This window comes from Aulonocara sp. 'chitande type north' Nkhata Bay, linkage group LG1 (genome assembly GCF_057382095.1).
Source record: "Aulonocara sp. 'chitande type north' Nkhata Bay isolate Kocher_YH1m ecotype deep benthic linkage group LG1, A_spYH_male_GT1.1, whole genome shotgun sequence".
NCBI lineage: Eukaryota > Metazoa > Chordata > Actinopteri > Cichliformes > Cichlidae > Aulonocara > Aulonocara sp. 'chitande type north' Nkhata Bay.
The window spans coordinates 3,796,008-3,820,754 of NC_141344.1; the positions used below are offsets into that span (position 1 = coordinate 3,796,008).

At 41.5% G+C, this 24,747-nt stretch overlaps 1 protein-coding gene across 2 annotated transcripts; it reads left to right on the plus strand.

Moving 5' to 3' along the window:
• The first annotated feature begins 4,828 nt into the window (after positions 1-4,828).
• zdhhc1 (zDHHC palmitoyltransferase 1) lies at positions 4,829-21,512 on the plus strand. Of its 2 annotated transcripts, none has more exons than XM_086298798.1 (11): positions 4,829-5,407; positions 6,309-6,660; positions 7,281-7,456; positions 12,002-12,103; positions 12,673-12,797; positions 14,095-14,250; positions 15,374-15,489; positions 15,600-15,688; positions 16,909-17,026; positions 17,208-17,286; positions 19,580-21,512. In XM_086298798.1, the coding sequence occupies exons 2-11, from the start codon at positions 6,442-6,444 to the stop codon at positions 20,086-20,088; spliced, it is 1,689 nt and encodes a 562-aa protein (XP_086154924.1). In that variant the 5' UTR covers positions 4,829-5,407; positions 6,309-6,441; the 3' UTR covers positions 20,089-21,512. The 2 variants fall into 2 exon arrangements, with proteins under 2 accessions (XP_086154924.1, XP_086155011.1); XM_086298885.1 differs by having other exon boundaries at positions 19,583-21,512.
• The last annotated feature ends 3,235 nt before the right edge of the window (positions 21,513-24,747 follow it).

Here is a 24,747-nt window from a genome sequence, read left to right on the forward strand (position 1 = left end):
CCACTGACTGAATTCCACATTCATACCAACTTCATACCATCTAGAAAACAGACAGCATAAACGTTGCACTGTCAGTGTAGGGGATGGAAATCAGCCAGGACAACTCATCAAACATCTGCTCACATCTGGTTGAATTCAGTTGTGCACATCCACAAAGAGCAGCAGGCCAGCTGATCACAGCCTGTACACTAAGAAAATCTCCTCGAGCTGTCAATAGAAATGATTGTGAGTTTGATTCTGTTCCCCACACTGAGCCATTACAACCAGTTTAGTGTTCCCCCACCTGCTGAATCCACTTTAACACCTGACTGTACACGTTTTCCTGTTTAGAGGAAAAGTTACCCTCTACAATGGAGACAATGGAAAATATTTTTTATTTTCCTTCTTTTTCTGTAGATTCAAGCTGAGTGTAATTAGATTTTTTTTTTAATTTTACTTAGACTAACGTTTTTATTCCTGTCTACTGATAATATTTTATCATTATGTTAACACAGCCCAAGGTTCAGTTAACTTTACACAAAAATAGAAACGTCCTCCAAACAGCTACTATTTACTTTCTTACTTTGAGTACATTTCAGGGCCTGTACTTTTACTGGAGTAGTTTGGAACAGTAGTATTGGTAGTATTTGTATTCCTACAGTTCTGTATGACAGGGGTAGGCAACTCCAGGCCTCGAGTGCCGGTGTCCTGGAGGTTTTAGATGTGTCCATGATCCAACACAGCTGATTTAAAGGGTTAAATGACTCCTCAGCATTTCTTGAAGTTCTCCAGAGGCCTGGTAATGAACTAATCATTTGATTCAAGTGTGTTAACCCAGGGTGCGATCTAAAACCTGCAGGACACTGGCACTCAAGGCCTGGAGTTGCCTACCCCTGCTGTATGAAGTCACAGAACAGAGCCTGTGATTGTGGATGGTTGTCAGTCTCTCTGTGTTGGCCTGTGACAGACTGGTAACCAGGCCGGGGTGTATTTTGGTTCCCACCCTTCCCAACTAACCTGAAAACCTCCCTGACCCACTCTAACATGGTCTCAGTTGCAGACTTACCTGCCCTAATTTAGAGGGCGCTTACCTGAGTGAAATCTTGGCGCTGGAATGAATTGAACTTGAGCATAACCAGTTGTTGCTCCTACCTGAAACATTCATTAAAGCTCATTAAACAGTTTCTTCCAATATTATATTATTATTCTGATTGAATTGTCATTTGCTTTAGTTGTAACAAACCTTAAGAATAATTAAAACAGTTGAGGTGAAGGTGTATATACATTTCACAGCAAGAGAAATGTGGCTGTGAAAGGTGCTTTTAGATCAAGTCTAGCAGCTCAGCATAATGCCCATCACTGGGTATTTTTTGGCTACTTTGAAATATTATCTAAATTTGCTGTAATTTCAGTGATCATAAAAACAGAAAAGTTGCTGACTTTGCCCCAAGATATGATTATAAAAGCTTTTATTCACTTGACATCATGCTTCTACCCCAGCTTTGCTGTTACACAATCCTCTCATCGATTTCATTTCCTTTCAGTGCCATGCCTTTCTTTTATAATTTCTCTACTGCTACCACCGTCTGCCCTGCACTCATCCATCATTCTCCATCACTGCAAACTATACCACAATACTGCAAACTACCCAGTTTAACCTGTACTGTCTGTTCAGTATAAACTTTAAATAACATAGAATTATCATAATTAGTTTGTTTTCAAAGACGTTTCTCACTCTGAAATAACCAGATAACTTCAGCAACACATCATCTGCAGAGCCACTCACTGATTTAAAAAGTCTAACATGAGTGAGGACTTCACATATGAGCTTTAAATGTCCAGTTCATCACAAAATATTGTGTCATATTCCTCTCCTGTCCTCTCAGCCGTACGCCTCCCTCCAACTCTGAGAGGAAAGTTATCAGAGATTAAGGATTTGATTCTTCCTGTTAAATACAGCCGCTTTACATTCAGCCATCAGACAGGCTGTGATCCAGACTGCATAGAAGCAATTAGCCTTATATTATATGAGCTGTTCCAAATGTTGCAGTTAAATTTATCTGTGACTTGAAAAAACTTAACTCAGTTTCAACTTGTTCATCTACAGTAGAGTAAGTGAGATGCCAAAGTATTGTGACCACAACTTTATTGACATCTGCACAGAGGAACACATGACCTTTAACATGCCACCTGAGCTGCGAGCCTCCCGGACTTTGGGCTTGTTTTAAAAACCTTTTTGCAAGTTTTAACAACAGCGTAATATCAAAAGCTCAACTTGTGCTGAACATTTCTGCAGTGCGGCAAAAGTTTTATTTCCTTTTGGTCATAAAAAGTATAACCTAGTTTAACGCCATTGTAAGAGTGTAACATCAGTAAAACAATGATGTTAAAATAAGATAAGATCAGATATCTTGAAGGATCGTGCATTCTTCACGTTCGCTTGTGTGCATAAAGGTAGTTTCCTCTCTGGAAACTCAGTGCTGGCCACCTTCCATCAGACCTTGAATCTGTTATGTAACCTGCAGACGAGTCAAAGAGCCCCGTCATATGGCACCGCTGCAGGCCCCTGTGGGACCCACATTTGTCAGTGAGGTGCATGTTTGTCGTTTTCTGCTCACTGTGGGAGTCAGAACCAGAATAAGCAGGTTTTGTAGGAGATCCTAAAGTTTCCATGTGGAGCTTTTCCTACAGCATCCGACAGCGGCACAGCTCAGGGGTCGGCTGGACCGAAGCTACATAAACAGTTAAATAATATCAGGAGAAACTTTTCCTGCATCTTTTATCACATGTTTCAACAGAAATATGAAGCATCTGCACTTTGGATCCCAATTTCTTGATTTTCTTCTCACAACATGACGATGAATGAATCTTTTGACCTTTCAGGATGTTGGTTGAGGAACTTATTAATTTGTTAAATAAAAAGGATCTAGGGTGGCCCAGTAGATCATGATATGAGATTTTCTGGGGGGGCAAAATTTCCCAGTCTTCCCTGCGTATCCTTGCCTTTCCCTCCTCATTGTTTCAGTTTATACATCCTCAGTTCTCTTCTCACCTCCTCTCCTCATGTTTTCATCACTCCCACCAGAGAAACGAGTGGAGGAGGCATATAGAGGACTCCAGGAGAGAGGAGTTGAGGCAACCCCCACATTTAACAAAATGATACATCCTTGCTTTGGACATGCCAACAAAACAACTACAGCCAGCCTATTTCATATCTAATGTCAGGATCAGCTGCACGCATGCTGCATAAAGAACACCCTTCTCCTTTGGAACTTGGAGAAATTTTGCAGAGTTCTCTGGAAAGAAAGTCAAATGAGAAAATTGGATGGAAAAAGCCACATTCCAGATGTACCCACTCACGTTGGCTACTGTAAACAATATGCCAGCAAATGAAATATTACCAGAGTCCACAAGAGCCATGAAAAAACAGTGTAGGAGGCTGAAGGTACGTAAGGCAGCTTTAATCTGATTAACTGTACTTTTTCATGTGCATTGTTCCAGTATAGTATCTGGGTTAGGTCATGTCTACAGGATGCCAGATATCACGGCTGAGCTCCTCGGGGTTACTTCATTCATAAAGTTACATGAACCAGTAAGAATTTCATTTTGTGAAAAAACAACAGGTCAAATGATAGATAGATAGATAGATAGATAGATAGATAGATAGATAGATAGATAGATAGATAGATAGATAGATAGATAGATAGATAGATAGACTTCATATAAACGTAAAAGTCTTTACTTCTTCCTACTCCCTTTTGAGGATTACATTTGAATTACTCATATAGAGATAATAAATACATTGGGTAATTTTTAAATGTCCATTTATGTCAGTTGTATTGTATTCTTTTGAATATTCACAGTAAACTTGTATATGTGCATGTCACAAGCTGTTCAACAAACTTCACGCTTTTTTCTTTCTGCTCAAAGAGTGAAGAATGCAAAAGAAAAGGACAGAATTTGCATAAAACAGCTACATTCCAGATGTGTCTGTTCAAGTCGACTATTGTAAATGTGCTACGCTCCATGCCAACAAGTGAAATATTACCAGAGTTCACAAGAGCCATGAAAAAACTGTGTAGGAGGTTGAAGGTATGTAAGGCAGCTTCAATTGGATTAGCTGTACATTTTTTGTACTTTTGTATGTAGTGAATCCGTGTTGTAATCTCTTTTAAATTAATTGCTTTGATCTTAAAGTAACAATTTAGTGTTGCATCAAAAATATAAATGTGAATGTATGAGATTAAAGACCTTACATCTTTCTTTTTATATGCTGTATATGCTGTATTTGCACATAAAAATACAGCATTAAAATATATAAACACTTTTTAGCTTGCAATACTTCTCAGCATTTATCTGATCATCTTATAATGAGAAACTTTTCAAAAAACGACCAAAAACTGAGACTGATTTAGTTTATACTAAAAAAAACAGCACCCTTTTACCAACCACTGACAAAACTGAGGTTACAGCAAAGGGTTTTTGAGACGAATGAAAAAATAAACAAAACTAAGTGAAACATCAAATATAACACGGGTGGTAAAATGACAAAAATAAAGTATTAATAATTAATAATCATATTAAAAATCGAAAACTTTAACGAGATAACAGTGGATAATAATAATAATGCTAATAATAATGCTAATAATAACGAAAATTGTAAACGCCTGAAGAGAATGGTTCTAGTTCACATATACAAATATCAACATAAATAAATACATAGCGGCGTTCTGTTGGTCGTGGATGTGCCGCCCTCTGCTGGATCCACGTCACTAACACAACTATCAGTTCCCGGAGCTCGGTTTTTACATTCATATAGTAGGCGGGGTCAGCTCCAGTTACCAATAGGTGTGGACCTACGGCGTTACCAGGGAAACGGTTTACGAGGCTGGAAGACGCTAGGAGACTGTGGAAGGCAGCAGCAGATAGGCTAACGGGTATCATGCTAGCAGGCTAATGGGATCCACAGCGATCTTAAATTTTTAAAACAGTCGTTCACCTTAAATATTAAACGTTACGCTCTCCGGTTGATTTGCGGTTACCCTCCCCCCTCCGTCTGCCGGAGTGAGAGCAAGCATGGCAGCAGCGGTGTCCCGCTAGTCGCGTCTCGTTAGCAGCTTAGCACGCTATCTGGCGAGCTAATCAGAATTGTATACCAATCACAGTTTCTCCCTGAGCACCGGTCTCGGCGAGGCCGCTCGACAGTGGATGAGCTCGGGTCCAGGGATAAAACGAGGACTGCGGCTGCCGACCAGGATGGATGTGAGTTAACAGCTGGAGTACTGGGACGGTGTGGCCCAGATCTGTGGATCTCTGGTTTACCCAAGAGCAGCCCCCTTCCCCTGGGACAAGGGGGACGGCAAAGCTTCACGCCGCTGCTCAGGCCCGGGCTCCGGGATGAGATGAGGCTCGGGTACCGGTTAACCAGGTGGGCTGCCCTCTCGTAGAGCAGGAGGTCCGGTGGTGAGATGAAGCCAAAAAAAATTGTCGATAAATTATGTGATGCTGTTGTGAGGACTTCATTTTTTTTTTTTTTTGCACCATTCACTCGGTTACTTAATGAATGAACTGCTCCTCAGCTGCAGCATGTAGAAGGCAGTGTTGTCTGGTTCCAGCTGCTCAGCAGGAACGTTTGAAAAAAAAAATCATGCATGTAGAATCAAACACATAAACAATTTCCCCCTGATTACACTTTGATAAATTCAGGTATAAGCCAGTAAAATAACAGTCTGTGAAACCATCATTACTCAGATGATGGATTAGTTGAACAGAGACAGGAAAAACAGGAGCTGGAAAACTTACAGCTGAGGTGATTGGATTACGAAAATTATCTGCATCTTTTCTGATATTCAATTAAAGACCTCTGCTGTTTAATAATCTGTTTACTATCTCAGCCTGCTTGGACAAATCCAAGCTGTATGCAGACTTTTGTCAAAGACAAACTGATAAAGAAATTAACCAGCAGATGAACTGATCATGACAATAATCAGAAAATGGACCCTGGACAAAAAAAACAACTCATAACTCAAATACCGGTAAAAAATGTAACTTATTTGATGATATGAATAATTTAGGGAAAGGGTATAATTGTTTTATTAAGACTTCAGAGACTCCACCTCACCCCAGATGTTCAGATTACAGAAAGGTGGAAGCTGAGGGTTTGTGGAAAACTGATTGTGGCTAATTGGGCTGATGGTCTCAGATCACTGCTGTTTGCAGCTGTGTGTTGTACAGTGGGACACACGGTTGTGATGCTGCAGAGCTGTTGTTGGTCTGTGTGTTGTTGTTTGAATCAGAGCCTCTGTTCTCTCTCTCTGTTTCCTTTGCAGCTCAAACTCATTGATCATGAAGCGGCTCTTTATGCAGCTTCAGCCTGCGGTTACTCTCTCGCTCATGTGATGGAGACCACGCTCTGTGCCTGACAACAAACGGCAGCTCTTTGATGCTGGATGCGCGTTCGGGATGGACGTGTGCTGTAGGAACCCGAACCGGACGGCGCCGGTCGGTGAGGACGGCCCACGGCGAGCTGACGTGCTGCTCTGCTCTCGGACCAACGGTTGGAGCTGGCCTCCGCACCCCTTCCAGCTGCTCGCCTGGCTGCTCTACATCTACTTTGCCGTCACCGGGTTCGGCATATTCGTCCCCCTGCTGCCTGCACATTGGATCCCTGCGGGCTACATCGTATCCTTCCACTGCGTGGACAGACCACCACCGCACCACTGGTAGCGAGGTGTACAGATAAACACATGTGAACTTTCTACACCAGTAGCATTTTTTTCTATGGAAAAAAAAGGGAGGTTTTCCTCAAAATATAGTAAAACGTCTTTCCTTAAAATATAGTGTTAGTTTAGTCAAAGAATAGAGCAAATTGTCTTTCAAAAGCTGACGATGCTTTTCCTCAAATTATTACAGCTTTTATCTAAATATTTCGCGTTTTTGTCTTCTAAAAATTCCAGTTTTTATTATTTTAACTGGATCGTAATTCAGGTGAGTTCTCAAATTTGTGTCCCAGATACTTTGGTTGTACAGTCGACAATCTATAATTTATTCATTCTGTCTGCTGGTTTATTTAGCACAGCCAGTGTAAAGTCTGGCAGTGTTAGGGAGCTGTTTTTGGTAGTGTCTGATGCCTATGAAAATATGAAAAATGACCCCTATTCAAAATGTAATTTCCATATTGTCTGATAGCATTGAGTTTTTGTTACTGAGGGGACAGACAGTGATTTCAGGTCTTTTCTTTAGGTGAGGTGTTACAGTGTTGCTCCGGCGTATCTGTGTTTGATTCCTGATCTCTGTGTCAGTGTACGGGCATCATGTTTGTGTGTCACCTGTTTGTCCACGTCATGGCCGTGTCCATCGATCCAGCCGACTACAATGTCAGAGCGAAGAGCGTCCGAGGCCCGGTCCCCGTGTTCGACCGCTCCAAACACGCGCACGTCATCGAGAACTGCCACTGCTACCTGTGCCAGGTCGAAGTGTGAGTAACAAACAGAGGCTTTTCAACGCATGTATGCTGCATCATGTTATCGTTTCCGAAACTGCCGGATACCTTCATCCCAATGATAAAAACTCTCAAGTGCTCTCTAAGCTTGTATTTTAACATTTAGCTGTTTTATGGTCATTGTTGAGTTTTGTTGATGAGTCAGCAGCAGCGGTGATAAATCTGAAAGCTCACAGCCTCTTCAGATGGGATGCTGTCGGGTTAGTTCGATGCACTAATCTCAGGGTGAGTCTCAGCGTGCTGTGGAATATTCTTTTTAAAAATAGGGATGTGTACAGATCATCTTTAAATTTTGTAATTACACTTGCTGTTGAGCAATTTACCTTTTAGAGCAATACACATTATTTTCTTCTTGTTTATTGAAATGTAAAACAAGTGATTTTCACTTTTTATATAAAATGTGTTGTTTGTATGATTCTAATGTATTAATTATAGTGATTATATTGTTTCTGAAGTGGACACTAGGGTTTGGTAAGGATATAGCTTCCAAATTCTGTCATGTTTTTTTAAGGGAATTTGCAAAAATTATATTCATGATATAAATTATATTTATGAGGATACAGACAAAAAAAAAATTAAATGATCTGTAATCGCTTGCAGGCAGCTGCATTTTTTATGCTGGCAAAATGAAAAATATTTTTCAGTGAGTTACTGTGACCACCTAATGCAATGGGTGAATCTATTGCTACAAGGTGCAGCAGCAGCATTATAGTGCAGTAGTTTTAAAAGAGATGGTCGCTGAGTCATTTGTTTACTTTTGGGTCACACGTCACCAGCTGTTGGCTGGTTCAATTTGGAGGTATATCTCTGGTGAAACATATTTGCCACAATTGTCCATCTCCAGCAGGAGCAGTTTTCTTGCTTATTTTTCTAGTAGTACTGTGCTTTGTTGGAGGTTGAGGTGAGCACTGAATTGTAAGTGGATGCTGACACGTGGCTCTCGCTCTCAGAGATCCCTGGGCTCATCTCGTTGTGCACTAGGAAAAATAAACACATGATCTTGCTATGATATCATGATATGACACTTTTATCTAACTTCAAAATTTAAACCGATGTTATTAGGGGTGATTCAGTATGGCACACCCTATTGGACCCAGACAGCTGCAGACGGATACTCATTTGTGTTGTAAGTCTTCCAAGAGATGCAGGCACAGTTGTTGCATTTTAGCCTAAAAGGCCTTTATACCCCTTCGTGTGCAGCAATATGGCCCAGGCAGCTATTTCAGTTGATGCCTTGGTGTTGGCTGATACCTTTAGATGAAATCAGGTTTTGTCTAAGGTCTCCAAAAAAACAAAACAAACAAAAGGAACCCCATCTGTTTTATATTTTTTGTCATTAACCCTGAATGATCTGGTTAATCAAAACTACCACACTGTGGATTGCTGCCAGCAGATGGTGCTAACACTGGCTGAAACTCTTTCTGATCAAGTTTCCCCATTGGCTGTTAGTAGCTGAGATTTTGTAGCTCAAATTGTCCTTTTGCTTCCTATCAAGCTAACATTGCAAATAGGTCACGGAGGTATGTTTACTTGAGCTGCTGTTGGAGTTTTTATTGGCATGTCCCTGCTGGGTGTCTCTCACAGGAGGACAGTCTCTGCAGGTTGCACAAACACACACATGCAGACACAAACTGCTTGTCAGCTGTTAGCAGCTTTGGTGTTGTTGGTAGCAACATGAACATGAACTGAAGTTTGCTTCATCTTCTGAGCTGCTTGTCACATGGTCTGGATTTGCACTGTCCAATCAGACTCCGGTGTTTTTAAGTATTTTTTTAAGCATGTTTGTTTATCAGGGGTCTCTCTGCATGCACAGAAAAGATTTGTTCCATAACTAAAGTGAAGGTGTCATGGATTTATTTAATTTACAGCCACATACTTTGCATTTATTTATTAATGCCACAAAGTGTTACTGATCTGAAGTCGAGGTCACAAAGCTTCAGCTGAAAGAACTGAAAATGTGTCATGTTAAATTTAATTTTAAACCCATGATGGTTCCTTCCCTCCAGTCCACCGCTCCTTGTAACCTTTTTAAAGCATGCTCTGCAGTCATGAACCCTTTGAGATGTTACCTAACATATTGCAAGTGTCCATCTCCGTTAGATCAGAGCTCATATGGTCTTTAACCTGCCAGGCTGCTTGCATAAAGTCAGTGTGATGTTCAGGACATTTTATGTCCTGAACATCACAAAAATCGATTTTCCGATGAAAATCGATTTTAGCTTAAATAAAGCGATATCGATTCATTAAAATCCTGAATCTATTTTTAAAAATGTAGGTTAAACCTCACAAAACTATTTCAGCAACCACCAAACAGCTAAAACAGTAAATGAGAGCAGGTAAACGGATTCTGCAAAAAGACGTAAACACAAAGCGTGGACCTGATGCATCAGAATCAGTGAGCTGTGGGCTTTCTCACCAGACGGCACGTACGCGGTCGGACACATCGTCGGGGCTGAAAACTGTCACCTCACACATTCTGATGCGTCAGGTCCGCGTGTCGTGTTTACTGTTTTTTTTGCGCTAGATTCTGATGCTGCAGGTTTCATCTCTCTCCAACCAAAACTGACTGAACCAGCAGCAAAAGAAGATCCAAACTAAGCTTCACATTACGCTTCAGATAAGCATCGTCATGAATTCTGTCTTACTTTTGCGGTTTTGCTTCCACCACAATAAATTCACACTTCCTGCACAGCTCTTTCTCTCTCTCTCAGTGTACTTTAAGAACAGTTTCCCATCTAAAAATCACAATTTTCTGCATTATTCGCTTGCTTATTACCCACCAGTTTACCATTGTGCACAGCGCTGTCGGCCGCTGTTTTTTTTTTTAAAAGACCTCTGAAAGAAAAACTCATTTCTGCTGTTCAATTCCGAAGAAATGTAAACTTTTCAAAATGTTCTACTGCAGAATATTTTTAAGGTTATCTGCTATAAAAAGCCAGGCCAGGAAAATCTCCTTCATGTTTTTTGTTTTATCCTCAGTTACTTTGACACAAAGACATCTGCTGTGATGCTCACACCTCTGATGAAGTCTCAGAAGTGTCAGTACTGATAAATAATCAGAATTATAATATTTCTGACTGTTTGAGGCAAAATTTCCCTGATTTGAATCGAAATCGTGGATCAAATCGAACCTTGTCAATCAGAATCGAATCGATTCTAGAAATTGATACCGGGCCCTATTGTGCACACTTAAATCTAACAATATTTCTTAGAATTTGAATCTACACAAAGACTCTGAAAGGGTCTTTGTGTAGATTCACTGTAAAAACATTTGATTTTTTTTCAGACTGTTGATCTAAAGAAACAGTTCAGGCAGTCTGGTGACTCTCCAGACTCTGCGTGTTTAGATGTAAGAAATGCCGAGAGGAATTAGCTGTTTCACAGTATGCTCACACAAATGAGGTGCACATGTTTCGGTTTAGCGTGAGCTGATTGTCATCTTTGATATGAATCAGAACTGACCTTCAGAGAAACAACAGTTTGGGACTTGCTTCCAGTTGTCTGTACATCTGCACTGCAGACAAGAGCTCTTCACCACTGAATTCTGCTGATTTTAAGTCTCCATTTAAATATTTTACTGGCTTCATTAATTGCAGTGTTGCATAGTCCTCAGCAGCTGAATGCAGCTCAGTTCCTGAGTAAATAATAGAGCTGCTCATTGAAGCCAGGAGGTGATGAGCTGAGCTGAACTGCAGTGACAACCTCTGAGGAAAAAAAAATATGGGTCAGTGGGCTGGTCTCAGGAGGCCTCAGAGAACTGGGTCACAGGGGCTCTTACAGACCGTAAACCCCCTCTCAAACCTGGATCTGATCTGACATTGCTTTGCGCAGCACTCCCATTTCAGAATAAACATTGGGACCGGATATGAATACCCACAATCCTCTGGATCTGCTGCAGAGAAGGAGCTACACATTGACTCAGAATCTGAAAACTAATTTTAAAGGTGGTTTATTATGCTTGTTGTGCTGCTCCATGAGTAGCTTTGCATGACTCCCAGTTAAAAATGATGTTATTTATCTTTGCAGTTCATCCCCTGTCTGAAACGAGCTTTTTGAGCTTTTTTTTTCGAGCTCTTTTCAGTTTTCTATTTTTCTTCTGATTGGTTGCCCCTCAGAAGTTTGTGCAGCTGGTGGGCGGGGCTTCTCACACAAGTAGAAAAAATACTTTTATCTCATGTGCACTGACCTCATTATTCCTCAGTTTTATTTGCATATACGGCCTATTTACAACGCCAGGATGTGAACTCTGGGATTGGCTGTTTAAATAACAGTTATGTACCATTTTGTGTATTAAGAACCTGAATTGTGTTGGAAGTAAAAAGTTCTCATTCACACATTAAACATCCACACACATTAAAACAAACTTGACTGGTACTGTTTTACCAAAGCAGTAAAGTCATCAAACGTGAATGTGTTTCAGTTAGATTTGTATCACAATGCGTGCTGTACATTCTGTATAGTAGTGCTAGTACTAGGCTGCACTTCGTTGTAAACACAGATATATGTATGTGGTTGTTTCAGGGGACCGAAGTCGAAACATTGTAGCGCCTGTAACAAGTGTGTGGCGAACTTCGACCATCACTGCCGGTGGCTCAACAACTGTGTGGGCAGCAGGAACTATAAGTGAGTACTGGTTAATTTTCTGTGGAGTCAAACAATGAAGGATGCTGTCACCTGACACTGGTTCACTCCCAGTAAGACAGCTGTCTCTGACAGGGAAGTGAGGCTGATATACAGCTCTGTGCAAAGCACAGAATCTCCTTTAAGAAAAGGAGATTCTGTTGCACCTGTACGTGCACATCTGAGTCTTTCCAACATTAAAAGTCTTTAAAACAGGAAAGTCACGACCGCAACACAGACAAACTAACAGAACGAGGCAGCTGCCATATGATGGGAGTGATGAATCAGAGGAGGATGCGTCGTGTCTGATGTGACTCAGTGAGGAGTCGTGTCTGTCATTGTTTTTATAATTCTGTGCTTCTGCCTGTAATGATGAAAGTGTCATTAACTGAAAACCGAGTTAGAAGCATTTCCAAAAGTCTCTTCTAAAATACTGGAGCAACATAGACATGGGCTGCAAAGATAGCAAATGTTATGTATTTTAAATATTTTAATCAATGTTTTTGAAATATATATTTTGTACATTCATGCCCATTAGGCGTGTGTGCTGAGCAGTGCTGTGTGTCCTGCAGGTTGTTCCTCCACAGTGTGATCTCAGCTCTTTTGGGAGTTTGTCTCATTCTTGTTGTTGCCTCCTACGTCTTCATCGAGTTCTTTCTGGACCCCACTAAACTCCGCACCGACAAACACTTTCTGGGTAAGATTTGACCTCTGACCTTGTAAAAAAGCTGTGAGTCTATAGTGTTTATTAAAAATTTTAAAAGAAATCTCAGTTAGGGTGTTCAGAAATCAAGAAGTGGAAGCTGAGGATCACAATGGGAAAGAAAGGTGATTAAAGTGACTGAATGCAGCATGGTTGTTTGTGTCAGGTGGGCTGGTCTGAGTAGTTTGTTTCCTACACAAACCATCTGTGGGTTTACAGAGATGGGTTGAGAAAGAGAGAAGAGAAGAGAAAGTATTCAGTGAGCAGCAGCTCTCAAGGGGAAAATACCAGAGGTGAGAGGAGAATGGCCTGGCTGCTTTAAGCGGATAGGAGGGTCACAGTAACGCAGAAAATCACTTGTGACAACCAAGGTATGCAAAAGAACATGTCTGAATGCACAACATGGGCTACAGCAGCAGAATGCCACACTGGGTGCCACTGTTCAAGAGAGAACAGGAAACTGAGGCTCCTGCAGGCTGAACAGAATTAGACCAGAGAAGATTGGAAAACTTTTGCCTGGTCTGATGAGTCTCAGATGGTAGCATCAGAATGTGGAGTGAAAAGCACGGCGTCATCCTGCCTCATATCAACGTTTCGGGAAGTTGGTGGTATTATGGTGTGGGGGATATTATCTTGGCACACTTTGGGCCCCTTAGTACCAGCTCAGGATCAGTTAAACCCCACAGCCTACCTGAGTGTTGTTGCTGACCATGCCCATTCCTTTGTCAAGAAGCACAGGTGAGTGATACTCTGAATTTAGCAGCTTCACAGTGAATGGAGTAACCTGCAAACTGAACTGAACTGTGTGCAGTCTCAGCTGCAGGATGAGAAAGCATGCCCCCTCCTCTCAGTGTTATCTGCAGGCGGAGAGTCCACATCCACAGCAGAGGGAGGAAGATCAGGAGAGTGAGATGACTGATGTCTTTGTCCTTCAGTCTCGTGTTTTCATGTGAGGAAGATTATTTAGTTTGTCGACAGCTTATAGTTGTTTCAGTGAGTTTAGGGTGATTTTTGCTGTTCAAAAGGTCACTGTTGTCTCTCTATAAATGACTTTTTATTATGTTTCATCGTGAACCTGAAATTTTGTTAAACTAAAAAAGGAGGAATATTAGAAAGATCATTCTGACGCCCCCAGCCAGCTCACAGATACAACGACAACAACTTTTAAAGCTAAACAAACTCAAAGTTATACCTGATGTGCTTGGATTTTCCTGATATATTGGGGTTTGGTTATTCAGCCATTAAATGAAGAAATGCTGTTTTCACAGTTGGCTCTTCTTGTGTCCCGCAGTGAGGAATGAGACAGGTGTGTGGTTCGTCTTCCTGCCCGTCGCGCCTCTCCGGTCAGCTGCACCGGTGATTCCCGTCCTGGCTGCCATCACAATCGCTCTGGGTCTTCTGTCCTGCGTGTTGCTCTGCCACTTGCTTTGTTTCCACATCTACCTGAGTAAGAAATAACACACCTGCCTGTCTGTCCACGTGTCAAATCTTTGACAAGAGGAAGCTTTTCTTTATTTTCTGCCCAGCAGTTAATGTTGTAATGTCTGATGTTCATAATAAATATTTTCAAAATTCAAAACGTATGTAAAAATGATCCCAGTGAAGCTCAGCCTCAGACATATTCTATAACATACCGATTTTAGTACATCACAGATTTAAGTTTCTGTGGTGATCTGCTGCAGGTACAGCATGCTTATGAAATGCAGGCGGTGCAGTTCACAGGCAACACGTCACGTTAGTCTGTAGAATGGCTTCTGTATTTATGACAGTGGGGCAAAAAAAAGGTCCCTTCAAAACAGCATTTTCTTTCAAAGTAACTAATAGGTTTTCCTGTTTCAGAATCCATTTGTTGTCTTTAGGTTTTATAAAGAGATAACAATCCACAAAACTGTGAGTTTGCATCAGTTTTACTACTATTTTTATTTTGTAAACAATCAGATATTTATGTGAGCATTTTATAAAGGTTTTGAGGGGTAGCACTGGGGGGCCATCAGCATTTGTATTGCTTTAATAATTCCTTTTCTTCAGATTAGACCTGATGTGCTGCTCAGTGGGAATTGAGCATAAAATCCACAGTCTGCCTTCTTTGTAAAGATTTATTGCAGAGTTCATTTATTTAAAAGCAATATGAGGCTTCAGCAGTCTGAGTCAGACACATCACTCGTCTGCAGCTCGATAAAACCAAGAGAGAAAATTCAGTTAAAAAAAATTCTCTTTAATAACTTCACTCACATTCAGGTGATGCTGCCAGCATATCATACGTTTGGATATTTATTTGTTTATTTAGCAGCATGAAGGAGCTATAAAGAGCTTTTCCTTCCTCGTGCTGTCTACGCTCTCACAGAGGTTATTAAATCTTTGTTTCTGACCTCATGGTAATGCTGCAAGACCCCGTCAGTGTTTCAGAACAAATCCTGTGGGTGTGTGTTTTGTGTTATGTGTGTGTTTTTAACTGGTCCTCTGAGGACATTTAGTCCACTTCCTCTTTCTCTTCACAAAGACGGACCTTTAAAGGCCATGTCGGGGTTCAAGGGTCTGGGGAAATGTATGTTTACGTATGTGTGTTTCAGTGTGGAACAGGCTCAGTACGTACGAGTACATAGTGAGGCAGCGCCACCGTGTGGACAACAGAGACTTGAGGAAACCGGGATCTGTGAAAGAGACGGCAGCTCCTTCAGTCCTCAAGGTGACTGACTGGCAGGCGAATAAGCTCTGTTAATAAAGGGAGAAAGAGTCTGGTTTGGGTGGGGTTGAGTTCAGGCTCTGAGTCTTTGTCCTCTGCTGTCCCCTCATCAGGATGTGAACTACTCAGGGACTCTGGGTTACACCAACCCTCAGCTGGACGTGCAGGAACCTACTGCTGTGGCCGTGCGAGGAGAGGCAGAGTAAGTCTCTCAGCTCCTCCTGTTCTGGTTCAGATGGCCGGGTCCTACTTAAAGCCGGCGCGTGTGATTGGCTGAGATGAACTGACCGGGTCCCGACACGTCTCAGTAAACAGCTGGCAACAGTTATTTCACCACACGAGGAGGCCGGACCTCGTCGCCATGGACACGGTTTTCTTTGCAGAAAACAAAGTGCAACATGAAATTCTTTGGCTTCAACTTTCAGGAAGCAAACAAAGTGTGGATTGTGTGTGTGTGTGAGCTAAAGGGAGGAGGCTTTTTGTGTGTGTGCGTGTGTGTGTGACAGAAAGGCTTGATAAATAATCCCACTCACTTTAACACTTGCTCTGAATCCTGTCTATCTGAGACGTAGGAAACCTTTTTTATAGTGGAGCAGGAACAGTCAGAGAACAACGTGGAGGGCACAAAATAAAACACTGACAAACAGGGAAACTAGTTTAGATACTTAATCACACGTAGAATCTGTCGTTGTCCAGTTAAATTGTTCTAGTTCCAGTGTGTCGGGTCATTACAGAAGCACAGCGTTAGTGTGATCTGTGAGCGACCGACAGGTAGATTATTTACCTGCACTGACAGGGTTCATTGGTCGACGGTGAGACGCTGGAGTGCTGACCCTGAGCCACATGCCTCTCCACAACAGCTGTAATAACCTTTTTCTTTTTTCTGAGCACGTGTCTTCTTTACCTGAGGTTTCTCCCAGTGAAGGAGACGAGTGTGCTACTTTTTATTGACATTATTACCTCTTTTACACCAACACGGTGCCAATGCAGATCTAGCTCCGTGTTATTGGTTCCAACTTTGTGCTCCACAGCTTTGTTGTACCAAGCTGGTGTCAGCTTTTTAACATCAGCACCAGGCCTTTATTTATTTATTTGGTGGAAATCTGAGGAACTGGCTCTAGATCGGGCACCAGCACTGTGCTGGTGGAGAAGGAGGTCTCTGTATTAAGGGGTGATCTCTAGTGTTCACAGAACTTTGTGTATGTGTTTCTATTCTATAGTCATTAAAGGTAAAGTGAAATATTTAAGCCCTTTTGCTGTTGATGATTATGGCTTATAGCTCATCAAATCCAGTGTCTCAAATTATTAGAATATTTCCTACGATTTGCACAGTATCCAGGTACTTTTTTTTTAGATGCACTAGTACAGCCTGTAGTACGCAATCAGATAATCATGCATTGTGTGTGTGTTTGTGTGTACCAGGTTCCTTGCCAATGGTAGAGTGAGGACTATGTCCAGTCCTGTCATGGAGGAAGAAGCTCCGCCCACTGTCTCTTCAGAGATGAAAGCCATAGCGGCACACACACATCGACACACACAGGTAAAAGCCCACAAACCACACACCCGATAACAGGTTCAGTGTGATGTTGCACAGACTGTGGAGGTCTGACGGATCAGGAGAAACTTTGGATAAATTTGTGTATATTTGAAGCGAATATGAGAAAACAGCAGTGAGGGAGACCGCACTTAAAAACCTGCTTTGTATTTTTATTCTTCTGCAGAAGAAAAAGAAGAAGAAGGTACGTAAAGTCCCAGCAGAGGTGACCAGAGAGCGCTGCCCAGCCACAGCCCCGCCTCCCGGTATGGCCTCACCTGTCTGTACATATGAAGGCACTTTTGAACACACCGTGTTCTCTAACCTGAACCTAAAGGCTGTCAAAGTTCCGCTGCTCTGTAGCAAGCGTCTGCTCTGCTTTCCACTTAAACGACCTCCTCTTTGAAATTTACTGGTGTTAACCTTGCGGTCCTGTGGTGCGTTCACACACAGAAGTGAAAGTCTGACAGCAGAAGCTGCGATGTTAGAAAACGGGCTGACACAAATGTCATGACACAAAGCCTTGGGCAAATAAAGGTGCTTCATTTGACCTTACAGCAGAGGGCAGTTTCAGTCAGTTCAGTTAGCATAGCACACGATTAATCAGCAAAAATAAATATTTTCCTAATGTTGTTTTTGGAAACTAAAATAAGAGAAAATTGTTTACAATTACAGATCCGAAATCTTACATTAAAGAACAAATCCATTCACAGAATTTGTTTGGAGAGGTCAAACTTATTGGCACCAGCTGATTAAACAAAGTGAAAACAAGTGAAGGCTTAAAAAAAAGAATAGAAAAGAAAGTTACTGAAAAGCTGTTGGGATGAAAGAGCTAAACTAATCAAAAGACAGAGTTTGCAACATTTTGAGTTTGGTCATATCCAGGCTGCTTAATTTAATTAGATTTTCCTCTGAAACTGTTCAAAAACAGGAACACTCAAAGCTTCTGTCCGTCTGCCCGTCCCGTGTTCACACAGCAGATCCTGTCACCTTAAGTCAGGGAGGAAGAGCAGCTCGACAACGTAAAAAAGCAAAACAAACTGTTAGATTTGAGGTGGGAGCACTGATTGACCTAAACCTGAACCCTTCCACCTGTTTTGTTTCTCCCTTACTTCCACATGTGCAGCTGTGCACACTGATGTTTCAGCTGCACATGTGACCTGCCTCGGGTCACTGAGTGCAGACAGTCTTCAGGTAGCTCCCGTCTAAACTTTGAACTCCTTTAACAAAACATGTACCTGTTCTCAGGATCCCAGCTGTCATTTATTAATTTTAGAGTCACACCAACAAAGGTTTTACTCTTCTCATAGATGTTCACAAGCATCTTGTTCAGACCTGTAGTGATGTTGGAGCAAGTCCAAACGTGGTGTAGATTTGTGGTGCTGCTGTTTTGGTTATTTCACTTCTCACATTTGCTGGAAAAACCTGGAAAAATTGGGGGGGGGGAATAGATAACCATAAACAGATGCTATCTGTAGGACAGCTAAAATGTTGCTCGCTGTATTAAATCAGAATAACAGACAGAAGTACCCTATGTTTGTTTTCTCTCCTTATTTTGGATGATGAATCATTGTAGCTGCTTCCCAAACATGCATTCATTCCAAGAGCAGCAAGACTCCTAATGACTCGTAATAGGGTGATCATTTTAATTTAATGTATTAAAGAGAATGGTTGGGTGGGATGAATGGGCACATATGCTAAAAATATAGCTCGATTGGCAAGCTATTGGTGGCAATTCTGACCATCGTTAATAGCCGAGATCTTCTTCCATTCACACAGCCTTAACCTCGAGGGTCCCCAACTCTCCAATCAGGAAAACATTCAGGTGTTTTCCTTCAGGTTAGAATCAGAGTCTCAAGTGGCATTCAGTCAGGACATGCAATGACTCTGAGCTGTGGGATTTGAGCGACTGATATCAGGTAGCGTGGGAATGTGTATTTTTCTGTTCCTGGATCACAGAGCTGCTCCTGCACAGAATAAAGCCTTTACAAATATGAAACAATTGCATCGATGTCTGGCAGAAAGCCTGAAACTCCACTCCACACTGTATATAAATGCCACTTGTTTTGCACATATTCAACTCTGTATATTTTATATATTTTATTATTATTATTATTATTATTATTATTATTATTTTATTTTATTTTTTTACTATTTAATTTGTAAAAATGTGTATACACACACACACACACACACACACACACACACACACACACACACACACACGTAGGAAAATATTTAGTATACACATCCAGAAATGCATACACTATTATATATTGTACATATATTTATTAGTTTCAGGTTGGCCATTCTTGTATTTTGCTCGTTTGTGTTGTTGTGTTTGCACATCTCTGTTGCTTGTGGGGCTCGCACACAAGAATTTCACTCGCATGTGCTGTGCCAGTGTGCCTGCACATGTGATGTGACAATAAAAAGTGATTTGATTTGATTTGATTTGAAATATGTCCTTAAATGTTCTAAAAAAATGATGACATTAATAATTTCCTCTTTCTTTCCTAAGAAAGTAAATTGTTTCTGACTCTGTCTCTTTCTCTCTAGCAGAGCCCAGCAATGTGTCCACTGTGTCCTTGGGTCAGCGGCTTCCTTTCCCAGCATTCCCCCTGAGGGCCACGCTGCTCCCCCTGGCCCCCACTTCAGGCCCCGTCCAGGCTGCCGCCCCTCCCGCCGAGTACCACTCAGATTCTGCTGAGTCTCTGGAGGAGATCCCGGTGGCGTTGGCCAAACTGGGCTCTTCGGCCTCTGCTGCTACAGCAGACGCGTCTTCACACAGGCCTGTCCCGGCATTCCCTCTGCCCTCACCACAGCCCAGGACTAAAAGGAAGGGCGCCTCCTCCCGCGCTAAGAACGCGGCGGAGCTGAGGTTCGAGATGGCCACCACGCACCCTCCCTCAGTGTTCGTTAGCCGGGCCAGCGGAGAGGCCACTGAGCCCCTAGAGGAAGTCCTCAGCCTGGGCAGGAGGAAGACTGGACTGAGGCCCAGACCCGGGTCCAGACCAGCGTCCCGGGCATCGCTGGGCTCAGGCGCTCCCTCTTGGATGGAGCAGTAATAAAGCAGACTGCTACTCTTTATCTTTTTACAATCACTTACTGGCACAACTATTTTACTTTTATTCTGAAGGGTTTATATTGCTCTATTTATTGATTTACTTTAATTTTGAAAGCCAAAGCCTGACTTCCTGTTTAGGTCTCGGTAAATGAAGTGTTTGTGGATGTTTGTGTGTCTGTTCCTGTGGAGACTTTATGGACACCTCCCAATTGTTTTTCACTGTTTCCTGTCAATCGGTCCTCTGCTACTTAACCTGGTCTCCATGGTAACTGTGGGCCACAGAGACACCAGGTGCTTAAGAGTTTAAATTTGAACCCCAAAAAGGCCAATAATGAGTCAATGAAGTCATCAGTAACTAATCCGATAAGTACCACTAAGCTAGAAAATGAAGCTCAAAGCTTCAGCAATTACATCTTATCTTATTTATCTTATGTGAAATCTGTAATTTGGATTTTCTGACACTCGTCATTTTTCAGCCAATCACAAATGCTTTAAACGTCTGCCGGGTGTAGCTTACACCCGCTGCTACACTGCAAACTGCGACACCAGGTTGAATCCTATTAAAGGAGCACTTCAGCATTTAGTTCATTCCAGATATCGAACATCTGAATTGGTGATCTTTAGTTTTCTTAACTGGAAGCTAACAGGCTGTTGCTGCGTAGGTAGTGTGCAGCGTGGGCGTGGGATCAGAGAAAATGTCACCACGTAGCTCTTTCAGCCGTCACGTGTGAATGAAGCAGCATAAAGACATGAAAGCTTAGAACGGCTCTTAATAACAGGAATTAAGTTTTTCAGTAAATGTTGAACCGCTCCTTTAAATGTTTCATTTTTTCAGACTCCTCCTGAAGTCTGTGTGCAGCTGGACATGCTGAGGATGCTTCACCTGTCAGCTGATTTAACAATAAAGAATGAAAGCTGGTGCATTTGTTACACGTTTATATCCAGATGCTGGTCCGGAGATTTAATTCTTCTTCGTTTGCTGCACTTTCAGCTGTGCCTGCTTGTTCATTCCTGAAGAGTCATGACAGCAACTGGGTTTTCAGATCAGAGCCACAGTAATTAGTTGATTAAGAAGCCTAAAATCAATCAATTCATAAAAATCTTCTGTAGCCTTATCAACACACATGACTACGATAAAGCATTAAGCTACAAATTTTGGTTTTGTATATGTAAATGAGTAAACCATCCACATAAAAAGAAGAAATTAAATGCAAATGAAGATTTAAGCTTGTATCCTGCTAGTGAAGCACTCAGAGTATAGAAACATGTATATAAAAGATGGGCACACACCATGACGTCACTCTGTTCTGTGAACCTTTTTCTCACTGTTTTAAGCTTTGATTTGAGCATTTTTGTGATTGCTGTCTTTTTTATTTGGAGTCACAAGTGACCAAAATTGTTAAATAAATTTGAAATAACATGTAATTTCAAACTTACTGCTGTGTTTCCATCCTTTCTCTTAGCTACTAATCCAGTTCAGGGTTGTGGGCATGCTGGAGCCTGTGCCAGCAGCTATGGGGTAAGAAGCAGGGGTAGAGCCTAGATTGGTCTTATCAAAGGTGTTTTATTAGAAATAAGTTAATGTAAATCATTCCCTTTATTTGCAATAAAAGGTCACAAGAAATGACTAAAGAAACAGCCCAGGGAAGTAGTGCAGAGGAAGACGGAGAAAGCGATGGTGTGAAAACATCAAGAAGTGAACATGGAAAACTTTTCCAGATAGTGGATTGGTATCCTGCTCGTGTGCTCAGTGCTTTTATAACTCCACGGGGAATTAAGGGATCAAGACATGACAGGATGGGAATTTAAATGACCTCGTGTAGCCCAGTTGCAGATCCTTCACAACCTTCCAGGCAACTCTGGCCCACAATTTGGAAATCATTAATTTAGGCAAAAGAAATGCTGCTTTTCTTTCTCATACAGTTTGTGGATTAAATATTTTCTGGGTTTGGACTGTCGGTTGTACAAAAAAGCCCATTTATAATGAATCAGAGCTCTGGGGAGCTGTGCTGAACATTTGTGCCGTTTTCTGATGTTTAATAGTTCGAATGATTCATTGTTAGGAAAGTAATTGTAAGTTGCACTGTTTTGTTTTTCACTCTAATGGTCCCATTATGAGTCCCGAGGGTCAGCCTTCATGCTGCAGCTGTTTGTGTTTCCAAAATCAGAGCTGCTCAGCAAGAGGCAAAAGAGCTGAAGGTCACAGGAACACACACACACAGTGGTTACACACACCACAGGGATGATTTAGACGTTAACTTAATGAATCATATTTATCACCACGTATCTGCCAAAGCTTTTATTTTGACAGGCTGATAATGTGTGCGTGTGTGTTGTTGCATGTCATCATCCCTTCACGATGTGAGGAGGAGTTGCCTGGGCAACCGGTCAAGACAACATCATAACAACGTCAATCAAAGAGGAGTGGCAATGAGAAGTATGTGACACACACACACACACACACACTCATTGCTGGGTGTTCCTGTGGTGACACCCGAGAGCGGTCACTGAACACACACACACTGATGTTTGTGAGTCTCTGTCAGCAGCCGCATTAACACGCTGCCGCCTCAAACGTCAAATATTGTCATGTTTTTGCAGTCAGCTGTCCTCCAGTTATTCCTCCACCTGCTCCCTTTAGGAGCTGCAACACTACCAGAAAAAACAGCAGCTTTTTTTTCTCTTACCGTACATTACCAAATCTCCATTTGCACTATTTGCCTATTTGCACTACTCTGCCTGGTTTACACTCAATGTCACTTACCCATTATATTGTATATTATATAGCTTTCTTGTTATATGTAAAATTGTATTTATTTAAATTTTTACTTTTTAATTATTTTACTTGCATTTTTTAATCACTTTTATATTTAAATATATTTAAATGTTCATTTGCTATTTATCTAGGGAGTGAAGAGTAACGCAATTTCTATTCTCCGTATGTCCTGTACATGTGGCAGAATCGACAAATAAAGTTGACTTTGACTTTGACTTTGACTTTGAAATCAAAGAATGACACGACTCTGCCCGTGAAAAGCAAAAACCTTATCTGATTTTAGTTTGCCTGATCTCCCTCTAAGGTCATCCTCTCACACATCTCTGGACAGCTTCCAGCATCTGTAGTATTTTTAGATGCTTCCCTGGAAGTCCTGAGTGAAAGTGGTCAGCAGAGGTCTTCCATGGAGTGATCAAAAAATAGCAGATGTGCTGAAAGTGGTCCAGAGATGGAGCTTAAAAATGGAGATCAGGACATTTGAGTCAAAGTTAGAGACCTTTGATTGTAGCTTGTATGCTTAAGTAAATAGATAAATAAACAGATGTGATTATAGGTGTATAATTGCATATGTTTGTTATATTCATATCAGTGTGTACAAGTAAGGCGAATATTGATATTATTCATTAGAAAGGAAGGATAAGATCGATCTATCTATCTATCTATCTATCTATCTATCTATCTATCTATCTATCTATCTATCCTCTGTTTTTTCATTTGAATATGTGAACAATATTCGATGCCCTCTGACTGAAAAAAATCCAAAATATTGCATTCATGAAGGAAGTCTGGTGACTTTTTTATATTTTTATATATTAATGCTGCCATGACTAAACATGCAGACAAACGAAGAGTGAATATGAACACTCCAGCATGGAGGATGCCAGAGTGCGGCTATGGCTATTTCCTGGAAGCTTTGTTCTGGCCAAAGTCTGACGTCCTCTCCAGTCATATGGCTGTGTCCTCGCAGGTTGTCCTGGAGACCCTGATCAACATGATGTAACCGAACACCAACAGCTGCTTCCTGCCGACACACCCGCTGCCATGAGCTCACTTCCTGCCGCTCAAAGACACACACTCACAGTCTCTGACCTATTGTTCTTTGCGGACTCAAAAAGTAAACAGCGTGTTTATCCTCCTAAACAGGATGAAGAAGACATCACAGCTGAGCTCACTCAGCCCATCAAAGTGGAAAACCAAAATTATTCTGACAGTGACCCGAAAACCAAATAAAGAGCGAGATGATGAAATCATTTAAATTTTCATCAGTGTCCTCAGTATCTGTCAAACAAACACATGATTGTTAAATAAACTCTTGTGGAAGAAGAATCATGCGGTAAATTAATGAGGCAGCAGATAATCTCATCTGTTCTTCTGGAGCTGATTGATCTGCTTTCAATACGAATCATCTTCAGATCAGTCAATGAGGTTATCAGATGTTATAAGAGGCAGCAGCAAAGCAGACGAGACATACTGCAGCTCATATTTCTAAAGAGAGAAACTGATGGAACAGCTTCAGCTTTAGGCTTTGTGTTGAATATCTTTTTATAGGTGATAATTACTGTTATTTCTGTTATATCAACCGTTCTGATTCCATCAACAGAAAGTGAGCAGAGTCCATTAGCTTCTCTCTGAGCAGCCAATGCTAAAAGTATGTGAGCCGAACAGAGAGCAGGTCAGTGTTGAGTGCAGCAGTGCACCTGTTATACTCTGACAGTTTCCCCACGCTGTGAGAGACAAACTGGGAAGCTGTGTGTGAAAAAACAGGGCAGCAGCATCTGTCCTGTGTGAGGGAACGTTCTCATTTCCACGCTGATGAAAACCACAATGATTTCATTTTATCGTGCTTTTATTAAAGCTGGATCGTGGTTTGGATATTTATCCGTA

Coding starts and splice junctions, on each gene's coding strand:
- zdhhc1 (XM_086298798.1), top strand. CDS start 6,442: ATGGACGTGTGCTGTAGGAACCCGAACCGGACGGCGCCGGTCGGTGAG. Junction 6,661..7,280: donor GGATCCCTGCGGGCTACATC/GTATCCTTCCAC, acceptor TCTCTGTGTCAG/TGTACGGGCATCATGTTTGT. Junction 15,490..15,599: donor CAGCTCCTTCAGTCCTCAAG/GTGACTGACTGG, acceptor TCCCCTCATCAG/GATGTGAACTACTCAGGGAC.